A 21,851-nucleotide genomic window follows, 5' to 3' on the forward strand; every position below is an offset into this window, starting at 1 on the left:
GTCTGTTTATGGTGCATTAGCTGTCTGAGGCGACACCATTTGCAAAAACAGCTATAAAAGCATCTGGTTTAGTCAGTGGATGCTTATGTTTGTGGAAAACAGATCAACATTTAGAGGCTAGAACCACCTTTTGTCGTCTAGCGAAGCGTTCGCCAGGACCAGGTGCTGTTCCTGAACAGATCTCGTGTAGTTGGCGAACAAAAAAAACAAACAATAGGGAAAGAAGACCCGCAGAGGTGGTTTTGATCTGCGGCCAAAAAGGTTTCTCATTATATTTCTGCTTTTTTTGAGGAAGAGAAGCTATTTTAAACAAACAATACTTCAAAGTTCTTTGCTACGCTTTAAACTGGGTTACCTCAGATGAACAGACTTGAGTCAATTCGCTAGAAAGTATTTTAGCCAAAGAGGTGTTTTTTTCTGACCCAATTCTAATTCCAAAATATGGATTTCATATCTAGTCCACCATAGGCTCGTTTAATATGCACATAATCCAAGAACCGATGAACAACAATTATTTTAAGACTTCAGGTTTTTTTATAAGGTAGTTAGTGGCTATCTCTTCACCTTTATAATTGACTTGATTCCTTCTCATCTCAGTTAGCTGGATTTACTTTTTTATTAGTAGTTCCTTTTTTCTTGATTTATTATAACCTTCCTAATAATTTCCAATTATTCTTACAACTTCAATATTTAATCCTCAATCCTTAATTACATTATTGGCTTTGATTTATATTACCTATTTCACATAAATAAAATCAATTTTAAATTTGTCTTTGTTTTCAATTCACTTCCAATAAACTGTCTTTTCCATCATCCTTTATATAATCATCCTGTTTTAATAACCAATCCATATTAAGGTGAACCAGCTATCGTATTTAATATTTGTTCTATAATGTCAGCACCTACTCATAGACGTAGTTTCTCTGTTGATTTATCAAGCCAACCTAATATATTTGCCCCACCATTACCACCACAAAGACCAGCTAATCAAGATCCTCAACAACAACTACAATCTGGCCAGCCTCAACAAAACCAATATATTTATCCCTCAGAAGAACATTCTGCTCATTCACAATCTTATATCCAACCTCAACCTCAACCTCAACCTCAACCTCAACTATCACATTCCCAATCAAATTTACAAGCTCAACCACAACAAGATCAATTTATTCAAGATAATATCTCTGCTCTATCACAGCCAAAATCAAGAGCTGTTTCAAACAATTCCCAGGGTGTCTCGCTTCGTGATAATCTTTCACCTACGCCTACTAATTTTAATAACCAGCAACCTCCTTTCAACAATACTTATAGTAATTTCAATTTGAATAATTTAAATAATAATGAAGAAATGATTAAAACAAATTACGAAAATTTAAGTGATCCCAATATCCACGCTAACCAATCAGTTGGTCCAAACGATGACTCCAAGTATTTTGAAAATTTAATTTACAAAAAAACCATTAAAAAACCAATAGCTAAAATTCCAAATTTTGCTCAAAGAACTTTAGGTATAAGCCCAGATGCTTTTTCTGCAAATACAATCATTCATTTAATTCAAGTATCATTAACCGCAGCCACCATTGGTTTATGTTCTAGAAGCTTGAGCATTGACAATGAAATCAGTAAAAGAGTTTGGTCTTTTTTAATTTCTCAATCCTCGATTATCTTAGCTGTTTCTTTGCTATTTTTGTTTAAAATCATGGATTTTGAGCATAATAATGGAATCTTCTATTGTTTAGCAAGTTGTGGTTTAACAATTTCTGCTATGGGCGTTTGTATAGGTATTTTGCAAACAAGAAATTGTGGGATGGACATAGACTCCTGTCGTATTAGAAGAGCTATCACTGCTTTAATTTGCACCTCAACTTTTATTTGGGTGATCATCTTAGTTCAATTTCTAATTGTCTTTTACGTCTCAAGATTAGGCAAAGACAAATTCTTGCCTTCTGCTTTTCCTGATGAAACTTTCCAAAGAAATCCTAATCCTCGTTACCACCATACACAGGAAAAACAATATTACCATCCTGGGAATTATTTTGCAGACGATGATTCTCACAATCATATTGTCAAAGACTACATATTGAAAAATGGTTCTTTATATGATGCTTCTAGCACAAGCATAGCAAATAAAGTCAGAATTGAATTATATGCTTAACAAGTCTGTATATTATCCCTCACAAGTTCACATCTATAAACCTAAAAATTACTTATGAATCTTATTGTTTATTATAATAATTTTTTTTTTACTATTCGTTTTCAAAATTGGTATTCTGGTTAACAAATGGCAGGTAACGTAAAAACCTGTGTTTATATTTGGTTATTTTATTTATTTATTTACTATTTTATTATTTGACTTAGTTTAATTATTTTTTGTCGTATTTATAGTTTTTTATTTCCATTTTCCCTTTACTCTTCACTTACTCTCGATCATCTTCTAATTCTCTCAAGTTCCTATTTTCCTACAATGTAGACCTTTATCTATCCTCTTTTGTACCCGTCTTTTTATATGGAGGTAGGATGTATTGATTCCCAAACCCTAATTGGAGTGAAAAACTGTTCCATCAAGACCTAAACAACGACTTTACTGAAGAACAACGTCCCACAACTGCTCAAGATAATATGACGCCAGATGCTGATACCCAGTTAAATAAAATAATACGCGAGCTAGCAAAGAGACCAGGCTTGGTTTCTTTGCAGAATATCAAGAGAATTGCCGAATTGTTTGGTCTATATTCTATCACAGATGATTCAACCAACATCAATTTTGAGAGATTAACAATTGGTGGTCCTATTTTGCTTATTGATATTGATTTCGATAGCTCCACTTTAAAGGCCTCTAAGGTCTCGTTATCTTTGGTGTCTGAGACTTCTGATCTTCAGGGCGACTCTTTGATGGACACTGATGTCCAGATCAATGCCAACCAAAATGCTAGCAAAGAAGATAATGTTAATATGGACGCTAAGGACGATCAGAAACCTATATTTTTGAGAATTAAAGGGCAGTTTGATTCTTTGAAAAGACAACTTTCTTTCACAAACAAGTCAATCGAAAACTCTGCTGATAAAGTCTTGCTTAATTCGTTGACAGTAACTGGATTGCCAAAGAAGCCAATAAATAAGCAAAATATTCAATACGACATAATAAAGCTAAATAATTTTGTCAGCAATTTAAAGTACTTGACAAAATTAGACAAACTATCTGTTATAAAACCAAATGACACTCCTACTTCAACTACTGCTTCCAATCTCAATTCCACTTCCAACTCGGAACTTGATGACCAGCAAAATGTCGATTTATTCAACTATATTGACGAATTATCCATGGTATTTTATATTATCCATCAAAATGAATATATATATTATCTAAATCAATTGAATTCCTCCACATCGTATATTAATTCAGACCCATGGGAAGAAAAAGCTTTGGATTTGATCAATGGCTATTCCAATTTCGGGAAACCAGAAATAAATGTTAATAATAAAATTGGTCTTTTTATGAAATACTGGGAGGATAATAGGTATATAAATAGGAAATCTTTTAAAATAGAAAATCAATACCTTAAAACACCAGAAAATAACAATAAAACTAATGATGATAAAAATGATCTGGATAGTGAAATGATGAATATAAATGAAGAATTGCCAAATAATAATCTTGATATATTCCAATCAGAAACTTACAACACAAAATTTCATAAAGATATAAAATATATCCAATTTTCTGTGAAAGCTGATGTAAAAAACTCTCTCTTGCCTCTAGACACTGTTTTAACTTCCTCATATCTCGATTCCGTTACAAATTCATTAAGAAATATTCAATTAAAAACTATTAACCAATCTCAGAATTCACAGAACACAATTATTAATTTTATTGATCATAATATCGCAAAATACTTTGTCACTCCCATTAACAATTCAAATTTGAAAACATGCCTAAATTTAAAGTTTTTTCCTAACGTTTGGATTCCTATTGACTTATTTTTATCATATTTTAATAGTTCCAATAGGTCTTATAAAATTGAAATAAAATTTAAAGAGTCTACCAAAATCAATAAACAAAAATCAAAATTTGAAGAAGAGGAGTTTCTTGATTTGAATGATTTAATACGAAAGACAAATAAAAGAAACAATACCGACGAATTATATATCAATAATTATAATGACTTGGTAAATTTGCAAGAAGGAAAAGCAAAAAAATCATTAGTAAGTGAGGTTCCCCTTGTCGATGATATATTTTCCAATTTTAACTCTCAAGTACAAAAACAATATGTGATAAATGTTAAGAATCCTGAAGCTTTTAATGGTATAACAATGGAAAATCTTGATGATGCTGTATTGATTGAAGAAGATGAGGAAGATGAAAGTAAAAATAATGGTTTCAATAATGTATTGGATAATAATTCTAAAAATGTTTCAAACTCTACTCATTCAGCAAATACGCAAACAAATTCCAATACTGTTGATGTCAAATATAGTTTTATTAATAATTCTTTATCAAAATTGAAAAAAATCAGATCAATTGATATTATTTATAAAGAATTCGATAACCCTGAATCGAACTCTCTTAATCAACCATTTTTAACAACTAAAGTTGATGATTTTTTGAAAAACTTTCAAGATTTTTTAGTAGATATAAGATCATGGTTATTCATTGAAAATTTAATAAAATCTTTAGCAGAAAAATCGCATTGTTGCCAAGATGATGATAATAGTAATTCTAAAGCAAATGATATTCTTAATATTCCAACACAAACTGAAGAGCCATTACATGTTTTTAGGAAAAAAAATTTAGAAACAGATGCTTCTGGATTAAGTTTTGAACGTAGAAGAGGATCTATAACAAGTAACGGAATAATAAATAATCCAAGAGAAATTATTAATAGATCTAGATCATCATCAACAGCATCACATTCCTATACTAATTCAAATTTAAATTATAAAGGGTTATATAATGATAAAGGAAGTATTGATCTTGAAGTATTTCTTGATTTATTTGCGGATGTTGATGTATCTAGCAACAGCAACAATAATAGCAATGGCAATATTATCAGTAGTCATGAAAATGAATTTGGAATAAACAATATGAATATGAACATGAATAGTAATGAACAACATCCATCATCATCATTTGTACATAAAAGAAGAAACTCATTAATCAAGCTTAAGAAAACGTTAAATTCTAATCATTATCACAATCAAAGTTTAAAATTTTTTCAGAATAATTATTTTATAAAATTTTTGCTTTTAGATTCATCAATTGATGAGCTTTCATTGGGACTTGAGTATAATTTAACTGGATCAGAGTTGAATACTAGTGGTAATATATACGAGTTTACTATGATAACCAATTTGAATATATTTCCAGATAGATCAAGTCTTAATAGTTTAAACATGAATATGAATATGAATATAGGCATTGGTATGAACATGGGTATGAATATGGGCATGAGTTCTAATAGTGGTAGTAGTAATAGTGATAACAATAGCAATGATAAAAATAACAACGATGGTTATAATAGCTTATTTGGTGGTAAAACGAATATTTTTCAAAATTTAAATAAAATCAAGCTATTTATTAATAATGGAAAAGTGATTAAAGTTGATATGTATGAAGGAAAAGATAAGATATTTACAGATAATGGGATAATTAAAAAGGGGGATATCATTGAAAACTCCAATGGAAATAATATTAATTATTCGAATTCTAATAATAAGAGGCTTAAAAGCAAGAAAATTGTGAAATTGATGGAAGCAATTAATCGAACCGAGAATATATATTATGTTCTTGATTGGTTATTAAGTAGCAATTAAATTACAGGAAAGCTATATGATTATTAGTATATAATTAAGAAAGAATGTACAATTTATCAGGTATTTTAAACTTTAACACCGATATGGATAGCAGCTACACCAAAGGTCAAATTTTCAAAGCCTTTATCAGGGACATAAAAACCAGCCTTTCTAATCATATTTGAAAAATTTTCTTGAGATGGGAATTTTTCGATACTTTCAACCAAGTATTGATAAGAATCTCTATCATTGGCGATCAATTGGCCCATTAGGGGTATCATTGTAAAGCTGTAATTTTTGTATATTGAATTTAAGATTGTGTTATTAACTTTTGAGAACTCAAGGCAAGCAAAGATACCACCGGGTTTTAAGACTCTAAATGCAGCATTTAAACCGGCTTGAATATTCGTAAAGTTTCTAATGCCAAAAGCAATTGTATAGATATCCTTTGAGTTGTCTGGGACTTTGTCTAAAATTTCGCCATTTTGTTCAATGAATTGAATTCTTGAGGGATTTTCTAGAGCGAATTTTGATTTTGAATATCTATTTTGACCTTCTTTTAACATATCAGTATTTATATCAGCGATTGTCATTGTTGATTTGGTATCTTTGTGGTTTTTAGCAGCGTGGTCTAATAAGCCAAAAGCGATGTCACCAGTGCCACCGGCAACATCTAAGAATTGTAAAGGTTGACCACCAGGTCTCATTCCAGCATCTAATCTTTTAATGAAATGATCCTTCCATAATCTATGGATACCAAAGGACATGGCGTCGTTCATTACATCGTAGCTTGAAGCAACAGAGGAAAAAACATTGTGAACCAATTTCTCCTTTTCATCTTGAAGAACAGTTTTAAAGCCAAAATGAGTGGTGGGATCATGATCACTAGAATTCTTATTTGGATTTGGATTGATGTTATTAAAATATAAAGAGGAAGAAGAGAAAGATTTTTTGTTCAAATAGGCATTTGCAGATCTGTTGAGAGAAATTGAGGATTTAAGAGTACTTTTAAGAAACATTCTTGGGATCAATGAGATAAATTCTTAATATTTAAGGAGATGAAGAAAGAGGTGAAATGGGAGTTTTCCAATTGGAACCAGTGAAAAAAAATGAGTTGAGTTGAGTTGAGTTTTCGAGGATTTGGAGAAAAGCCGACAGAGCGCGGACATGAGAAAAAAACCGAGAATGCGCGGGCACATTTTTTGCAAAAATTACGAGAAATACGAAAATAAAAAAAAGTATGAAAATTACGAAAACCGCGAAACTGCGGAACTACGAAAACTACGAAAATGTTGAAGAAAAGAAAAAAACAAGAAAAAGTTAAACAGAACGCATGCATTTATCTGCGCTTTTGTGCGTGGTTATATTTTTGCGCCATTTTCAGACCAAATTTCCAGTTTTGTGGGAATATAATAAGTGAAAACGGCACCCATCGGGATGGGTTGCAACGAAAAAGTTGACTTTGGATAGTTGCTATGAGTGGGAATCGAAGAGAGAAGAAGGGAGAAAATAGATCAAGTTGGGCCAAAACAATGCAAAGTGGTGATAAGATTAAGAGAATAGAAGGATGAGAGCGATTTGTTAATAAAGACAAATTAAAAGAAGAAAAATAAAAAGAAAAACAATAAAATTGGAGAACCTAAAAGTAAGCTAAATGTGTAATCAGGAGAATTAGTTTGGCAGTACTATCGTATAGTATTGTTATATTGGATGATGGATTGAGAAGCAAATAAGGACTACGGTGGTAGTATTCCATTTTGGAGAGGAATATATATTTGAAATCACTTGAGCAAACAGAGTAAGAAAAAAAGAAATCAATCAATTAATTAATTGATTAATTGAGACTAAGATAGATAATAAACATGGAAGAAAAGATGATTAATAATTGGAAAAAAAATAAATGAGTTGAACCAGAATGAATGAAAATAAACTAAAAAGGTATTCAATAATTAACTAAGAGATTTGAACCTAAACTCAGTTTGTTGAAAAATCGAGAAAGAAAGATAGGAAGTGTGAAAACATAATTAAAAGTGAATTAGAGATGAAATAATTAAATTAGAGCAATAAGAATATCTCTATTGTTATTATTATTATTATTAATAGAATAATAAAAGAAAATTATTGCGAGCGATAGTTAAAATAAGGAGAGTGTGCATGGAATGATTATCTTGTTAATCTTAATAAGTGATATTGTATTGATGGAAAATAAAGATGATATGAACTTAGAAGTTAAAAGTGGGGATTGAGAAGCATTGGGAATAATAGAATAGCGATGGTACTATTGTATGAAAGGCATATAAAGGGAGAAAGGTAGTAAAAATAACAGAATGAATAGATAAGTAAAAAGCTGAATAAATAAAATAGGACATTGAATAAATAGGATAGGATGTTAAATATTTAATTTAGTAGGGTGGTAAATAGATGGATTGAATTAGCTGTTCATTAGTAATCGTAGAAAAAAAAACAGAAAAAATTATTAAAGTTAAAATGAAATGAAATGAAATAAAATAAAATAAAATAAAATAAAATAAAGTAAAGTAGCATAATACAATATAAAATAAAATAAAACAAAAACTTAGGAATAGGTCAAGAAAAGTTTTATTAAGATTGTTAAATTGAAATGGACAAAGTTAGAAAAAGTAGAATTTATGATTTTCCAAGACTAAAACAAAACAAAACATATACATGCAAGATTAAAAAAATAAAGATGAAATTGAATAGCAAGATGAAAGAAAAGAAGTGAAAAAAATTAGGAAAAGAAAAAAAAAGAAAGAAAGAAAACAAAAAACAAATAAAATAACGAAAAAAGAAGGTAAAGTGAGAGAGCGAGAGAGAAAAATAGAAAAAAGTTGGAATATTTAACCTTTAGATTAAAGATGGGCATAAATTGAGTTTTAAATTGAGATTAAGATAAACAAAATTAGATAGTGAGGAAGGACTTTTATTTTTTGCATTTATTCAGATTTGGTAGGTTATAGAAGGAGATTTTAGAGATTCAGAGATTCAAAAAGTCAGAGATTAGGGGAAAAGGATATAAAATACATAAAATTTGAGATGGAAATGGTAATGGTAATAGGAATGGGAATGGGAATAGGGTAGAAATAGATCTGGAAAGTGAGTTTATTGAGAAGAGGAGACTTCTAGAAAGAGTAGAGGGAATTATTACAATAAAGATAATTCATTGTGAAAGAGCCAAAAAAAAATAAAATATATGCTCCAAGATGAAAGAAAAGTGAATAATAAATTGAAATTGATTAACATTGTCAACTGTTTAATAACAATGTGAGTAGTGAGAACTGACTCAATTATTGGATCAGTGGTCGTAATGAGAAGCGGTGATATAATAATAAGATAATAAGAAGAAAATAATAAAATTAATTAGTATTTGTGCCCATAAATAGGAAGATGATATTATTTATCAGATAATATTTATTAATATTTATTAATATTTATTATTAATTGCGGAAGAAAATAGGGAGGAAAGAAAGAGTCCAAATGCAAGAGTTTGATTGGCTGGAAAAGTGCAATTTATTTGCTGAGATTGTTCTATAGTGATGATGCAGAACAATAGCAGAATCTCTGAGCGGAATAAGCTCAGATTAGTGGACAAAAAACAGATCCAACCACATTTCAAGGGTAAAAGTTCTGTGGGAAAGGGGGATACACGTGATGTTTGTGTATGGAAAGCCAGAACGGTGCTTAGAAATGAGTTAGAATGCACAGGAGTCGAGAGGGGGAAAAATAGTAGCTCTCCCATAAGGGAAGGGCCATAAGAATAGCGTTTCTAGAAGCGGTGCTTTTGTGCTTGTAAATGAAACCTGTGTTATCTGAACCCTTGGACAAAGAGAGTCTCATCAAGATAGTGAACACAGGTGTGACTTGCTGCACAAGAAATACTGACAGTGCGTATGAACGCAGTGATACGCAGAGGAGAGCAGACAGTGCACTGGGTGAACACCAGTTTTTTGATAAATTCTTGAAATTTGGACTTTAATTATATTTCAATTTAATGGTATTTTAAAAATTGTATAAAGAATTTAGAAAAAATGAAAAAAGTTCAAAATTAGTACAGAAATTTTAAGGAATATGTAAGCAATTTTGCAAAGTTTTGAAATTGTTAATCAACAATTGATTTAAAAATGATTAAAATTAATCAAAAAGAATCAAAATTCAATCAACTTTAATCAAGTTTAAACACTCTTTTTAAAAAAACAGGTTAAATGATTCCACAATTTCATATTTATCATTTTTTTTTTGGACTGAAAGAGCAATAATTAAAGCAACAGAATAAAACAGTAAAAACAGTTAAGATGAACTGAATAATTGTAATTATACATTTTACTATTTAGCGAAATGATTAAATAATTGAGTTGTCATTGGTCAAGTAATTGTTAGTTAAACATATTGAGTCAGTTCACTTGGCTTATCGCTTCCGTGGATTTAATGGTTTCATGGATTTTGTAGACTTCATGGCTTCTACAATTGTTATTTATTATTTAATTAAAAAAAAAAATTGGAAACGAATAACCAACCTCTCACAAACCAGTAAGGTCACAGCTTTTTCTTTAAGCCAATCATTTATTGTAATCGGATTAGATTTGCCGATGGGTTTTGAACTTATCAAGTTTCCAATGATAGAAATCAAGCAAAAAAGGATATGTTGTGTTGGCGATAAGTGGTGAGGGTATAAATCATAGGACGAAGACAGTGGGCGATAGTGAGAAAAACAAGCACTTCAGCGTAGAATGAGGGAAAACAAGGCACACAATAATAAGAACAAGTCGGTTGCTCGCTGTTTCAGATATCTTAATTGGACTTGTACACTCCAGCAAGAAGCAAGAGAAGGAAGAAGAGAAAAAAAACAAAATATCGACCAACAATAGACTCCTCGAAATGGCATTTTTCTTGCCCTCTCACACTGTTTCGATAGCCGGTGGTCACGTTCTGAAAGAAAAGAAATAAATCCTGCTTCTGCGGGTTCAATTAGACGTATGTTTCCGCGTCCTGTTTTCGCGTTCTGCTCAAATTGCCTTTCACAGCTACTGGAAACTGGAGTGAGCGGAATTGCGAACAACTGGGCAATCTCCAGGATTGTACAAGTTAGACAATAGGCAGTAGGAAAAACAAAAATACCAGAGCGTCGGAAGCCAATCACGCTCCGGTCTGGCCAAGTCCTATTGCATTGTCTGACCGCGGTATGCAGCGTGCTTGTGCTACCGGGATCTGAAACCTCAAGCGGAGGTGTGCCAAAAAATACAACGCGTGCAATACGCATGCGAGTGCTGGCTCTTGCGCGCCTCTGCTAGCAGCAAGCCTCTGTTAAGGGGAGAAGCAGCAGCAGAGGAAACAAAAGAGCTTCTGCTCGGGGAAAACCCCGGCAAAGACTCTGGCAAAAGTTCTGCTAACGACTCTTAAAGACAGCAGTGGAACACAAAAATGAAACACAGAGAGCGAGAAAATGGGTCCATGAACAAAGAGACAGGAGACCGTTTACAGGCCAAATGAAACCGACAAAAAACTAGCCAAAAACCAACAATTAGCAAGAACTAGCAGGACCAGCAGAATACCAGCAGAAAGCTAGCAGAAAGTTAGCAGAAAAAACAGAAACTTGTTTATCCACTCAAAGATATCTTGTTTGAACTCTGAAGCCAAATTGACGTGGATAAGGCACTGCGATTCTGCAAGCAAAAACAAGAGACGTAAAGAGTTTAACCACAGAACAACAATCTCTTTCCAACAATCGTTTTTCAACAATGCTGAGAATGGCAAAGAATATCAAGCAGCAAAAACCAACCAGAGGATAGCCAAAGTTGGTGAGAATCTCAGCTGCTGATGGTGATAAACAGGAAGATCAACAGCAGAAACTCTCTGTGAATTCCAGACGAGTCACATTGAACCTTAACCTTCAAGCACTTAGTTTTCATTGATTGTTCTCTTTTTTGAACACTTTTTGAATATTTGAAATTGAATGTTCAAGATATTCAAATATTTTAAATATTAGAACCTTGAGATCTTAGAATATCAAAATATCAAAATATTTGTCTTTTAAATTCTTCTATCGCAAATTCACAAGTTTTAAATTTATAAAAAAATCAAATTTAAATTGCAAATTTTAATCATAAATATTAATTTTAATTTCAATTCAATTTGAATTTATTTTATTTATTCTATTTCTTATTCAATTCAAATTCTAACTTTGCATTTTTACTTTAATTTCAATTCTTCTTTTCACTCTAACTTTTTTTTCTACTTCACAATCCTATCATTTTATAAATACTTCTTTTTTTTCCTTTATATTTATTCCCTCTTATATATTCTAATCTTCTTCCAGCTTTTATTTTATTTTATTTCATTTTATTTTTTTTTGTTTTTATTTTCATTGATTTTTGTTTTTATTTTATCCTATTGTTGTGTTCTTCTCTAATTCCATCATCAACTTCTTCGAATTGGTCTACACACTATATACTATTTTATCTTATCCTACTCAAATCTCAGTTTCGCTTCTTTTCATCCTCAAAAATTCACATCTAATCATTATCTCTATATCTTTATAACACATACACTCTTCACCATCTCGTAACCAGCTAGACACTTAAACACCTACCTACTTATCTTCTCGTCTTCACCTAAGATTCAGAAAATAAAAGATCCTCCTAGTAGCATATTTACGATAATCTTTATTTCACTTAAAATTTTCTTCTTTTCCCCTAATAGTTGCTCATATTATTCCAACTCATCTCATTCTAATATAATCATAATTACATCAAAAATATTTATTATTTAAGTATTTATATACACAAATATATATCCACATCCACACACACATCCTCAGCACTATTTCTCTTCACTTAACTTCAACTTTCCCTAACGACAATCTCTTTTCTTTCTTCTTTTCCCGAAAATGACCAAATATACAAAAGACAAAGTCAAACCAATAAGATCTGACTACATCTCTTCCATATCCTCAAACTTCAAACTAGAAGTCGTCCAACAACCTATCCAGGCGAGAGTCTGTGAAAAGACTATAACTGCTGCCAGTAGCAGAAGATTGGTCGATCCTCCTCCTGTAGTCAAAGTCTCTCTCCTAGATGAAAATGGCAAGGACATCATTGGCCAATGTCTCGACACTCTCTTTGTCGTTGCAAGTATAGAAAGACTACCAAACTCTTATAACTCAGATTACGACTCAGATTCTGATTACGAAGACAGCATCATCATCAACAACAACCATAATCATAATCATAATCATAACCACAATAATATCGATATCGATAATGACAACTATAACGACAACTATAACGATAACGACAATGACAATGACAATGACAATGACAATGACAACGAAATGGAAAACGAAAATGATATTAAACTAAATAACGATATCGACAGCGATGAGTACGAAAACATAGATACTGAAATCATCAAATCTTCCAATATCTTAAAAAACTACAACCAAAACACCTCTCAAACACCCACAATCAAAAGAAAAAGACAACTAAAAAGAATAAAGGAACTAGAATCAAAAAACCTAACCAGCAGTGACATGCTCTGTGGAACAACTGTTCTAACTGTCCAATACCTCAAAGGTGATCCAAAACTACAAGCTCTAGTCGTCTTTACAAATCTATCTGTCAAATACGAAGGCAACTACAAACTCTGCTTTAGCCTATACATCATTCAAACAATGGGCAATTCTTCTCCAGCTGCATCTTTTCTTGCTCAAAACCAACAACCAACAAAATTACCTTCTTCTGCCACCTTAATGGCCATTAATGTCACTCCTCACTGTATAACAACTGTTAAGTCCGACACTTTTGTCGTCTCAACTGCCAAACATTTTAAAGGCTTATCTGTCAGTCCTGCTTTTCACCACACCTTAAAGGGCTTTGGTGTCAAAATTAGAACTAGAAAGAAAATCAAACAACAAAAATTCAGAAAAATTGCCAATAACGACAACGATAATGATAATTATAATAATACCGATGCCAGCGAGACCAATAAGGATGATCTTAATAAAAAATTTAACAATTTTGATAACAACAACAACAATAATAATAACAACAACAACAACAGCAATAATAATTATAATAATAATTATATTGAAAATTTTAATGGAGAATTTGTGAAAAGTGGCTCACCAAAAGATGATTATCCTTCACCAATCTATTATTCTCAAAATGAAGAACAAAATGAAATTATATCAACTAATTTTTTCAACCAAGAAGCTTCGTTAAATTCTTTAAACAAAATAAAGGCCTATTCGACATCTGACATTCCTCAAATCAAGATTTTAGAAGAAAAACAGAGATCTGCATCCTCTGAAGCTGCCTTTTTCTCAAACGAGTTTAATTTTGAGTTTCCTTATCCCAACGATTTAACTCCAACATTAACAGAATTTAAAATCAACCTACAAGATAATGAAAGCATAGCTAGCTCATCCAACAATAATTCAAATACTCCAAATAACTACTTGAACAATGATGACCCATCTCAATTGAATAACTTTATAAACCCCAATGAGTTATCCAACGTTGCCCATAAAGATAAAAACTCATCAATTGATCCAATTCTTGATCTTACAAGCATTCCACTAGATTTAAATAACGACAATTTATCATCCATTTCATCAATATCATTGTCCAACCATAATTTTTCTGAAAATAAATTATTAAGTTCATCTATAAATACAGAATTACTTAAAAACAGTAATTCCAAGAACAGTAGCATCGAAAATATTGGCAATAATAGCCCTACTTCTGTTGGAAATATACATAATCCTAGAATTAGTGCTAGCAGTATTACTTCTACTACCACTAATCACATTTCTATAAAGAACGATCAAGTTGGTAATATGATAAGTCATATTGAACATGATCCAAATCATATTGAACATGATCCAAATAATAGTTTGATGGTAAATCTTTACAATAACTTGAATTTTTCGTTAGACACTTCTAGCCATGCTCAGATCCAAGCCCAGTTACAAGCCCAGGCACAAGCTCAAGTGCAGGCTCAGGTACAGGCTCAGGTCCATGCTCAGGCTCAGGCTCAGGCTCAATTGACCTCCTCCTTCTCATCATCACAAAATCAAACCCGGAATCAGAATCAGAATCAAAATCAAAATCAAACATCTAGTTCGATTCAAGGAAATTCAATTAATATTCAGGCACCATCAATAAATTCTAGTACAAATAATATTAATAGTACAAATAATTATATTCAGACATCGATAAATGCATTGCAATCGTTTAATAACTTACCAACATCACGTATATCAATGCTTGATGGAACTGGTATTAATCAATTTGGACCCAAATTTATTCCAATATTTGCTCAGCCTGCCCAACCACATTTATTAACCCAACATAATTTATTTTTAGCCAATTTGAATCCAATAAATTACTTTACATTTCCAATGGTTAATATGCTTCAAGGGAATATTGGTGATTTGAATGTTAATGTGAATCCATCAATTTTAAATTTTGGGATTCCATTAGGAGTTGATTCTCACTATATGGATGAAAACAACTTCAATAATTATCAATTTCCTCAAACTAATTAATATCATCAAGAAAGAAAAAGAAATTGGATTTTACATTGAATTTACAATTGTATTATATTATATTTTTATTAAAGAAAAAAAAAAAGTTTAAAAAAATTTTACAAAAAGCACAGATAAATAAACAAAAAAAAATCAATAAAAAATCAGAAAAGCGAATGCTAACTAGGTCAACAATTGTTTTCAGTTACAAAGGGGATTCTTACTTTGGTTTTATTTTTCTATTTAGTTTTTATTTTATGTAATTGAAAAACATTTTGTTTCTTGTGAGATCATATTAAATTTTTTTTCATCAATGTTGTCCTGTTTTTGTTGAAAGCTTTATTTTTATTTTTATTTTATTTTATTTTATTTGTTTATTTTATTTTATTTGTTTATTTGTTGAATTGTTTAATTTTTTCGTTTTTTTTTAAATATATTTTACACCACATATTACATATTACTTCCTCCTTATTTCTTTATACATAATTATATGACTATATTTACATATAATCTTTGTTTTGTTTTACAATTTTCTAAATATTTTTTTTCTTTTTCCTTAACATTTTGTTGTGGTTTTAATCATTTCAATGATTCAATCTTAGCAATAATTGCAAATTCCAAAATTTTTCAGCATACATATTGATTTTATTTTGTTATTTTTTGTTTATTTATCGACGCTCATAAATAAATATTTTGATTTTCACATTTCCTGATATTTACAATTTCGCCGAAGGCCGAAGAAGCCTTTAAGGAACAATTGCAGGCAGCTCCAATACTTGCACTGATATTGAAGCGGTTTTATTAAGTTCAGGAATACAGGTATAGAAATAGGTGGTTAAATCTAAATGGAGCCGGATGTTGCGCTTGAAACAGGGCAAAGGCACGTTAGCTCACAGCGAAAGCTGGAGGAAAAAACAGGCTAGTGGCTGTAAAAGGTTGCACAACTGTGGGGGGTGTCGTCCCAGAGTAAGAGGAAGATCCCAGACCGCCTTTAATACCTGGTTTGGACCTAGAGAGAAGCGAAGATTGTTAGCAGATCAGCCCTTGGTGATACAACAGATGGTATTCTGTTGCTATTGATTCGTGGCCTGTAATTGTTGTTCAGATTTGCCAGACTTGACCAGCTTGCAAACGATAATCACTCGAAGTGATTGAGGTGATGGGAAGAGTGTGACGCAAAAAGTTGACTAAAAACAGATGATATCTTGTAGGCTATTGAAACTATTTTATCAGGATTTGTTCATTTTAAATTAGTGTATTCCGCCCAATTTCTAATTAAGTGATGTTTTATGCCTGTTACTTTTTTCGTCGATGGGCAATAGCTCGTTCAATTGACCCAACAAGAAACAAATGCATCTATATTGAGTTACGAAATCAATAAAAAGAAAGATCGGAAGCAGGAAAATAATGAGTGATTTCAGGATTGATAACTGCAAGGCATAAGGTTATATCATTTTTATTGCTGTGCAAGTGAAGGTTGAAACAAAGGTACTCAAACAAGGAAAAACAAAGTAAGCAGAAGACAACTTTCCAGTGATTCTTCTGAAATGCTAGACTACTGATACCATGGATGCCTTGGGTTTTCCAGCTTTCCTGAGCTTGCAAGTTCTGTGAATTTCTCGAGCTGTGTGGTGGTTTTATGAAATTTGGTCCTTGAGCTACTCGGGGAAGATTTTGCCATTTGCAACCTGAAAAAGGATTCCACACATGAATAACAGCCAGATGGAATGTCGTAAATGCTGCGATAATCGTGAGTATCGCATTTCACTTTGCATAATTGAAACGGTGGATTCTAATTGTGCTGCTTTGGAAATAGAAACCTTTGAAACCTGAGATTTTCGTCAGATCTCTCTGGTCTTTCTTTCCATGACTCTTGAATATTGGCATTTGGTTTCGGATTGTCGTGGATGACGCTTGGAAACAACATTAGGCTGGCGTCTGGCAAGATCCAGTTGGCTTTTTCAAAGCTACAGCTGCAATGAGCACGAGAATGGTTGTCCAACCGGACGGACGTGGAAAAACGTGCCACGAAGGGGTCGCCCCAAAACGTGCAGTCGTAAATGGTGCATTTCAAACACGGGCGCATCCCTCCGCGCACACAGCGGACATGGACACGGATTCACACGGTATTTCTCGAAAGTCAGCTGACCACTACCGGTCTGCCGATGGTGCAGAGATAACAGAGGCAGCTCAGTCAGAGCTCGGCTTTTGCTGCCTGTGCTTCTTTGTTCTGCTGCTATCAAGATGAAGGCCAGCTCGAAGCTTCTCGACGACTCTTCTGAACAGCCAGACGCTTTCCTTTTGAACAACGCTGATGGCAGTCTCAACGAGAGATCTGATTTTCTTTCTTCCCCTTTGGCCTCAAACGACGCAGTTAATTCTGATTCTTTAGCTGATTCAAGTGATAAGGAAAGCCAGGCCATAGTTTTCCAGTACAAGTTCATAAAGATAAACTTATTCCAACTAAGATACTACTCCTTCATCATAATTGGTGTATCGATATTGTGGCCATGGAATTGTTTTCTATCTGCCTCACAATACTATTCTTTTCGATTCTCTAACAGCAATCACCCAGTATTGGGAAAGATATACTCGTCTGTAATGATGTCAATCTCTACTATAACTTCTTTAATTTTCAATTTCATTTTATCCAATCTACAAAAGAATGCAAAATATTATAAAAGATTAATTATTGGAAATTTATTAAATTTTTTTATTTTCCTAATTTTAGCCATCACTTCCATATCCTTCTTGAACATCAACCAACTATTCTTCTTTAATATACTATTGTTCTTGATCATTTCGAGTGCAATTGGTGTGTGCTTTGAACAAAATGGTACTTTTTCAATCGCTAATGTTTTAGGCCCCATTTATGCTCAAGCTGTATTGGTCGGTCAAGCCATAGCTGGAGTATTACCTTCAATAACCTTAATCATTTCGACTTTATTGATCGACATAAAGAGCCTTGAAACTGATCAATCCACTGATAACGATGATAATCATCCAAATAAAGAAACTGAAAAAAACTATGGTGTTATGTTTTACTTTCTAACCGCAACTTTTATCTGCTTATTCGCCATCTTATCTTCTTATTTCTCAATAATAAAATTTCCTGTTTTTAATAAAGACCACAATTCAGATTACACTCCCTTGGAAAATACATCACTAATTAACAATACCATTGATGATGATGATAATAACAACACAACCTACAGTCAAAAGAAAAAAGTTCCTTTTATTTTGTTATGGAAAAAATTAAATTACATTTTTTCAACAATCGTAATCACTTTTTCAATATCTCTAGTCTTTCCAGTCTTTGCATCAAATATTGAAAGTTTTAATCAAAATAATAACTCAAAGCTCACAAATCCCAAAATTTTTATTCCGATAGCTTATTGCATTTGGAATGTCGGCGATTTATCTGGAAGAGTCCTTTCTGGCTATAAAACATTTCAATTGAATAACCAAAAATTCCTATTGATTTACTCAATTTTAAGGGTTTTTTTTATTCCAATTTTCTTTTTATGCAATATTAAAAAAAATCAAAACTTAAACAACTTCAAAGTTAAAAGCGACTTTTTTTATCTCTTGATTCAATTCTTATTCGGTTTCACCAATGGTCACTTGTGCTCAAATTGTTTTATGAATATTTCAACTAAATTCGATAATGACGATGAAAAAGAAGCTGCTGGTGGCTTCAGTACCGTTTTTTTAAGTATCGGATTAGCATCTGGTAGTTTATTTAGTTATGTATTCATTCCTTTAGTTAGTTAAATATCATCAAAATCACGAAAATCGCCAACCCCCTTAAAACAGAAACCTTTGAAAACAGCACATCGACATGGAAAGCAATTCCGGATCTGGAAATCCATTACCCGTTTTTTTATCGGCTTAAACTGTTCAATCGTTTTTCCCATATTAAAAATTACTAATGCTTTAATATAAATTTATCTACAATCAAGGACATCGCTTTTAATCAATCTTAATCTACTCTATTATCATCACATCCTCAATAGCACTGCCATAATCTCATCATAATCCCATCAAACTTGCCTCGAGAATGAACTACAGCACTCGCTCTTTAATATTCAAAACAATAAAGAGATCCAACTATTATAAAAATGCTTTTTCAAATTACATCTACAAGAGATCACTCGTTACTTACAAACTATCAAATACTCATTCGATGAGATCAACCATAATGAACAATCGATTATACACAACAACGATAAGCTCAAATTTGAATTCAAGCTCAAATAATATTGAAGTTGCCAATAAAAACTCGATACTGAATTCTGATAATCAAATTAATAACAATAATGAGGCCAATATTAACCAAAATAATAATAACAACAACGACAACAACAACAACAGTAATCCCATAGTCACTAAAAATAAAAAAAAGAACACTTTGTTTGAAGATATAGGTGATTTATTCCATGAAACTAAAATAATAAACCCAATACATGACGACTCAAATAAGTTATTAAAAGTTGGGATAACTCAACTTGCATCGAAAAAATTAAACGAAATCATGATAGCTGATAACTCGCCAAATTTGGCCTTGAAGATCAATGTTGAAAGTGGTGGTTGTCATGGATTCCAATATATATTGTCCTTGGTAAATTTAAAAGAAGAAAAATTGATTACAGAACAGAGTGATGTCAATGGCGATAATATGGAATTAGTTGATACCGAAAACTCAATATTTCTCAGAGATGGAGCAAAAGTAATAATCGATAAATCCAGTTTGGAAATTTTAAAAGAGTCCACTATTGATTATGTCCATGAGTTGATTGGAAGTCAATTCAAAGTCGTTGACAGTCCATATACAACTTCCAGCTGTGGTTGTGGATCAAGTTTTGACGTTGACTTTGAAAAACTTAGCAACGAATCATAAATATTTCAAAAGACAAAACACAGGTATCAAGGAAATTATGAAATTATAAGATTGCAGAAACATTAATGGCATTATTGGATTTGGTGAATCTGGTGAATCTGGTAAAATAGTTACCCATAACATTATATAGCACTAATAAATATTCTTCGGTTTTTATTTCGACGCCCTCGGAAATTAACCCAATCGCTGTATTTCGAGCACTGTATTCCGACTTGGTCTGGAGTCTGAAAATGTCTGAAGCAAAAAAAAAGTAATAAACAACCAACACCACAATGAACAGATAAATGGCCAAACTACTCGTCGATAACACTTTCAAGCTATATGAGGGAACAAACTTGTCAATTTTAAATCACTGTGATTTTGATATTAAGAATGAAGGCCAAGAGGGAAACTTCATAAGCAGTTTAAGAGATCTATTTGAGCCAATATTAATAGACATCATAAAGAATCAAGATGATTTCAGTTTACTTTCCAGTTCAGTGTTCAGCTATAATTATAAAATGAATTTGAATTTCAACGACGCAAGAACTAATAATCGAAACGACAGTGATCTTATTAATTGGGAAAATACGAAAAATCAAATAAAAATTTTGTTCAAACAAGAGGTTATCAATATGAATAGCGAATTTACCTCAAACGAACTATCTCAGATTTTTGGTCATCATAATAATAGAAGTAAAAAATTCATTATGAGCTATTTAGTTTTCAAGTTTCCCCAAAGAATTCGAATCAAAAATCAGCTATTTTTTTTTATTCAATCCAATTTCAAAGTTAATGATAAAAAAAAAGCAATTGTTTTGACTAAAACCACACTGAGAGAATTTAATGTATCGTTTTTAAAATGGACAGCAAAAAATTTAACTATAGATAAGGACAACTCCAATAGTAGAAAAAAAGAGAAAATGATTAAAACATATCAATTGAAGCCTTTTGAGATTGATTCTAAGTTTTTGAAAAGTTTGTTAAATGATATTCTAGATTATAATTTTATCCATCTCTATAACCAGAATAGTCAAAATAACAACCAGCTATATGAAAAGTTTGGAAACTTAGATATTGTGTATAAAACCCCAACAATTTCAAATGCCTTGAACAACATTACCATACAAATCTCACAAAAGGACTTGAAAGTGTTTGTGGATAATTATCGTCAGATAAGCAAGAAGAAAAACGACTTGAACATTCTCGAATCCATTTACAGCCATTTGAATTTCTACACAAGCATCTCCTTCAGTAAATTAAATATCATCAAATTATCGAACAACTACTTCACCATCCTCAACCACCCCAGCACTAGCAGTTCCAACAGCAACTCTACTAAAAACAACAAAACCATCGATTCCACCGACACACTGATCAGTTTCGAGGCACTCTGCAGAATCAGATTCAAAAACACATTTCCTCTTTCCTCTCAGGAAGCAGCAGAAGTAGAAGAAGCAGAAGCAGCAAAAACGTCAATCTCGGTTTTTAAGATTTTGTTTGCTATTTACGCCGGTTCCACGTGATCTAACTTACATTTTTGCTCGATTTTAGATTTAAATTTGATGTTTTTTTCTCTTTTTATCAGTTGTTTTGCAATTCTGTCTCTGTTTGTTCATAATCTGGTTGGGTTTTTTATAT

The 21,851-nt window shown here is 31.9% G+C and overlaps 10 protein-coding genes across 10 annotated transcripts; 7 read left to right on the forward strand and 3 right to left on the reverse strand.

Moving 5' to 3' along the window:
• Positions 1–1,534: 1,534 nt before the first annotated feature.
• ASCRUDRAFT_18835 (uncharacterized protein) lies at positions 1,535–1,984 on the forward strand (the record flags this gene model as incomplete). Its single annotated transcript, XM_020189560.1, has 1 exon — positions 1,535–1,984. A coding segment is annotated over one exon (450 nt), but the record flags the coding sequence as incomplete, so codon positions are not given.
• A 635-nt stretch (positions 1,985–2,619) lies between these two features.
• ASCRUDRAFT_6759 (uncharacterized protein) lies at positions 2,620–5,811 on the forward strand (the record flags this gene model as incomplete). The annotated part of the gene is made up of 1 exon (XM_020191406.1): positions 2,620–5,811. One exon carries the CDS (start codon positions 2,620–2,622, stop codon positions 5,809–5,811), a length of 3,192 nt encoding a protein of 1,063 aa, XP_020049505.1.
• Positions 5,418–6,877, reverse strand: COQ5 (2-hexaprenyl-6-methoxy-1,4-benzoquinone methyltransferase). Its single transcript, XM_020192741.1, has one exon. The coding sequence runs from the start codon at positions 6,807–6,809 to the stop codon at positions 5,877–5,879; it is 933 nt and encodes a 310-aa protein (XP_020049506.1). The 5' UTR covers positions 6,810–6,877; the 3' UTR covers positions 5,418–5,876.
• A 2,612-nt stretch (positions 6,878–9,489) lies between these two features.
• On the reverse strand, positions 9,490–9,645 carry ASCRUDRAFT_79735 (uncharacterized protein; the record flags this gene model as incomplete). Its single annotated transcript, XM_020194412.1, has 1 exon — positions 9,490–9,645. The coding sequence occupies one exon, from the start codon at positions 9,643–9,645 to the stop codon at positions 9,490–9,492; it is 156 nt and encodes a 51-aa protein (XP_020049507.1).
• A 479-nt stretch (positions 9,646–10,124) lies between these two features.
• Positions 10,125–10,604, forward strand: ASCRUDRAFT_74570 (uncharacterized protein). Its single transcript, XM_020192742.1, has one exon. The coding sequence runs from the start codon at positions 10,260–10,262 to the stop codon at positions 10,470–10,472; it is 213 nt and encodes a 70-aa protein (XP_020049508.1). The 5' UTR covers positions 10,125–10,259; the 3' UTR covers positions 10,473–10,604.
• A 2,087-nt stretch (positions 10,605–12,691) lies between these two features.
• Positions 12,692–15,352, forward strand: ASCRUDRAFT_6761 (uncharacterized protein; the record flags this gene model as incomplete). The annotated part of the gene is made up of 1 exon (XM_020191411.1): positions 12,692–15,352. One exon carries the CDS (start codon positions 12,692–12,694, stop codon positions 15,350–15,352), a length of 2,661 nt encoding a protein of 886 aa, XP_020049509.1.
• Positions 15,353–17,123: 1,771 nt separating this feature from the next.
• ASCRUDRAFT_79738 (uncharacterized protein) lies at positions 17,124–17,417 on the reverse strand (the record flags this gene model as incomplete). The annotated part of the gene is made up of 1 exon (XM_020194413.1): positions 17,124–17,417. One exon carries the CDS (start codon positions 17,415–17,417, stop codon positions 17,124–17,126), a length of 294 nt encoding a protein of 97 aa, XP_020049510.1.
• Positions 17,418–17,575: 158 nt separating this feature from the next.
• FUN26 (nucleoside transmembrane transporter FUN26) lies at positions 17,576–19,105 on the forward strand (the record flags this gene model as incomplete). Its single annotated transcript, XM_020191413.1, has 1 exon — positions 17,576–19,105. One exon carries the CDS (start codon positions 17,576–17,578, stop codon positions 19,103–19,105), a length of 1,530 nt encoding a protein of 509 aa, XP_020049511.1.
• Positions 19,106–19,781: 676 nt separating this feature from the next.
• Positions 19,782–20,219, forward strand: ISA2 (Isa2p; the record flags this gene model as incomplete). Its single annotated transcript, XM_020189900.1, has 2 exons — positions 19,782–19,952; positions 19,989–20,219. Coding segments are annotated over 2 exons (402 nt in total), but the record flags the coding sequence as incomplete, so codon positions are not given.
• Positions 20,220–20,731: 512 nt separating this feature from the next.
• On the forward strand, positions 20,732–21,736 carry ASCRUDRAFT_68965 (uncharacterized protein; the record flags this gene model as incomplete). The annotated part of the gene is made up of 1 exon (XM_020191608.1): positions 20,732–21,736. The coding sequence occupies one exon, from the start codon at positions 20,732–20,734 to the stop codon at positions 21,734–21,736; it is 1,005 nt and encodes a 334-aa protein (XP_020049513.1).
• Positions 21,737–21,851: the final 115 nt, after the last annotated feature.

This window comes from Ascoidea rubescens (assembly GCF_001661345.1).
Source record: "Ascoidea rubescens DSM 1968 unplaced genomic scaffold ASCRUscaffold_2, whole genome shotgun sequence".
In the NCBI taxonomy this organism is placed as follows: domain Eukaryota; kingdom Fungi; phylum Ascomycota; class Saccharomycetes; order Ascoideales; family Ascoideaceae; genus Ascoidea; species Ascoidea rubescens.

Coding starts and splice junctions, on each gene's coding strand:
- COQ5 (XM_020192741.1), bottom strand. CDS start 6,809: ATGTTTCTTAAAAGTACTCTTAAATCCTCAATTTCTCTCAACAGATCT.
- ASCRUDRAFT_74570 (XM_020192742.1), top strand. CDS start 10,260: ATGGCTTCTACAATTGTTATTTATTATTTAATTAAAAAAAAAAATTGG.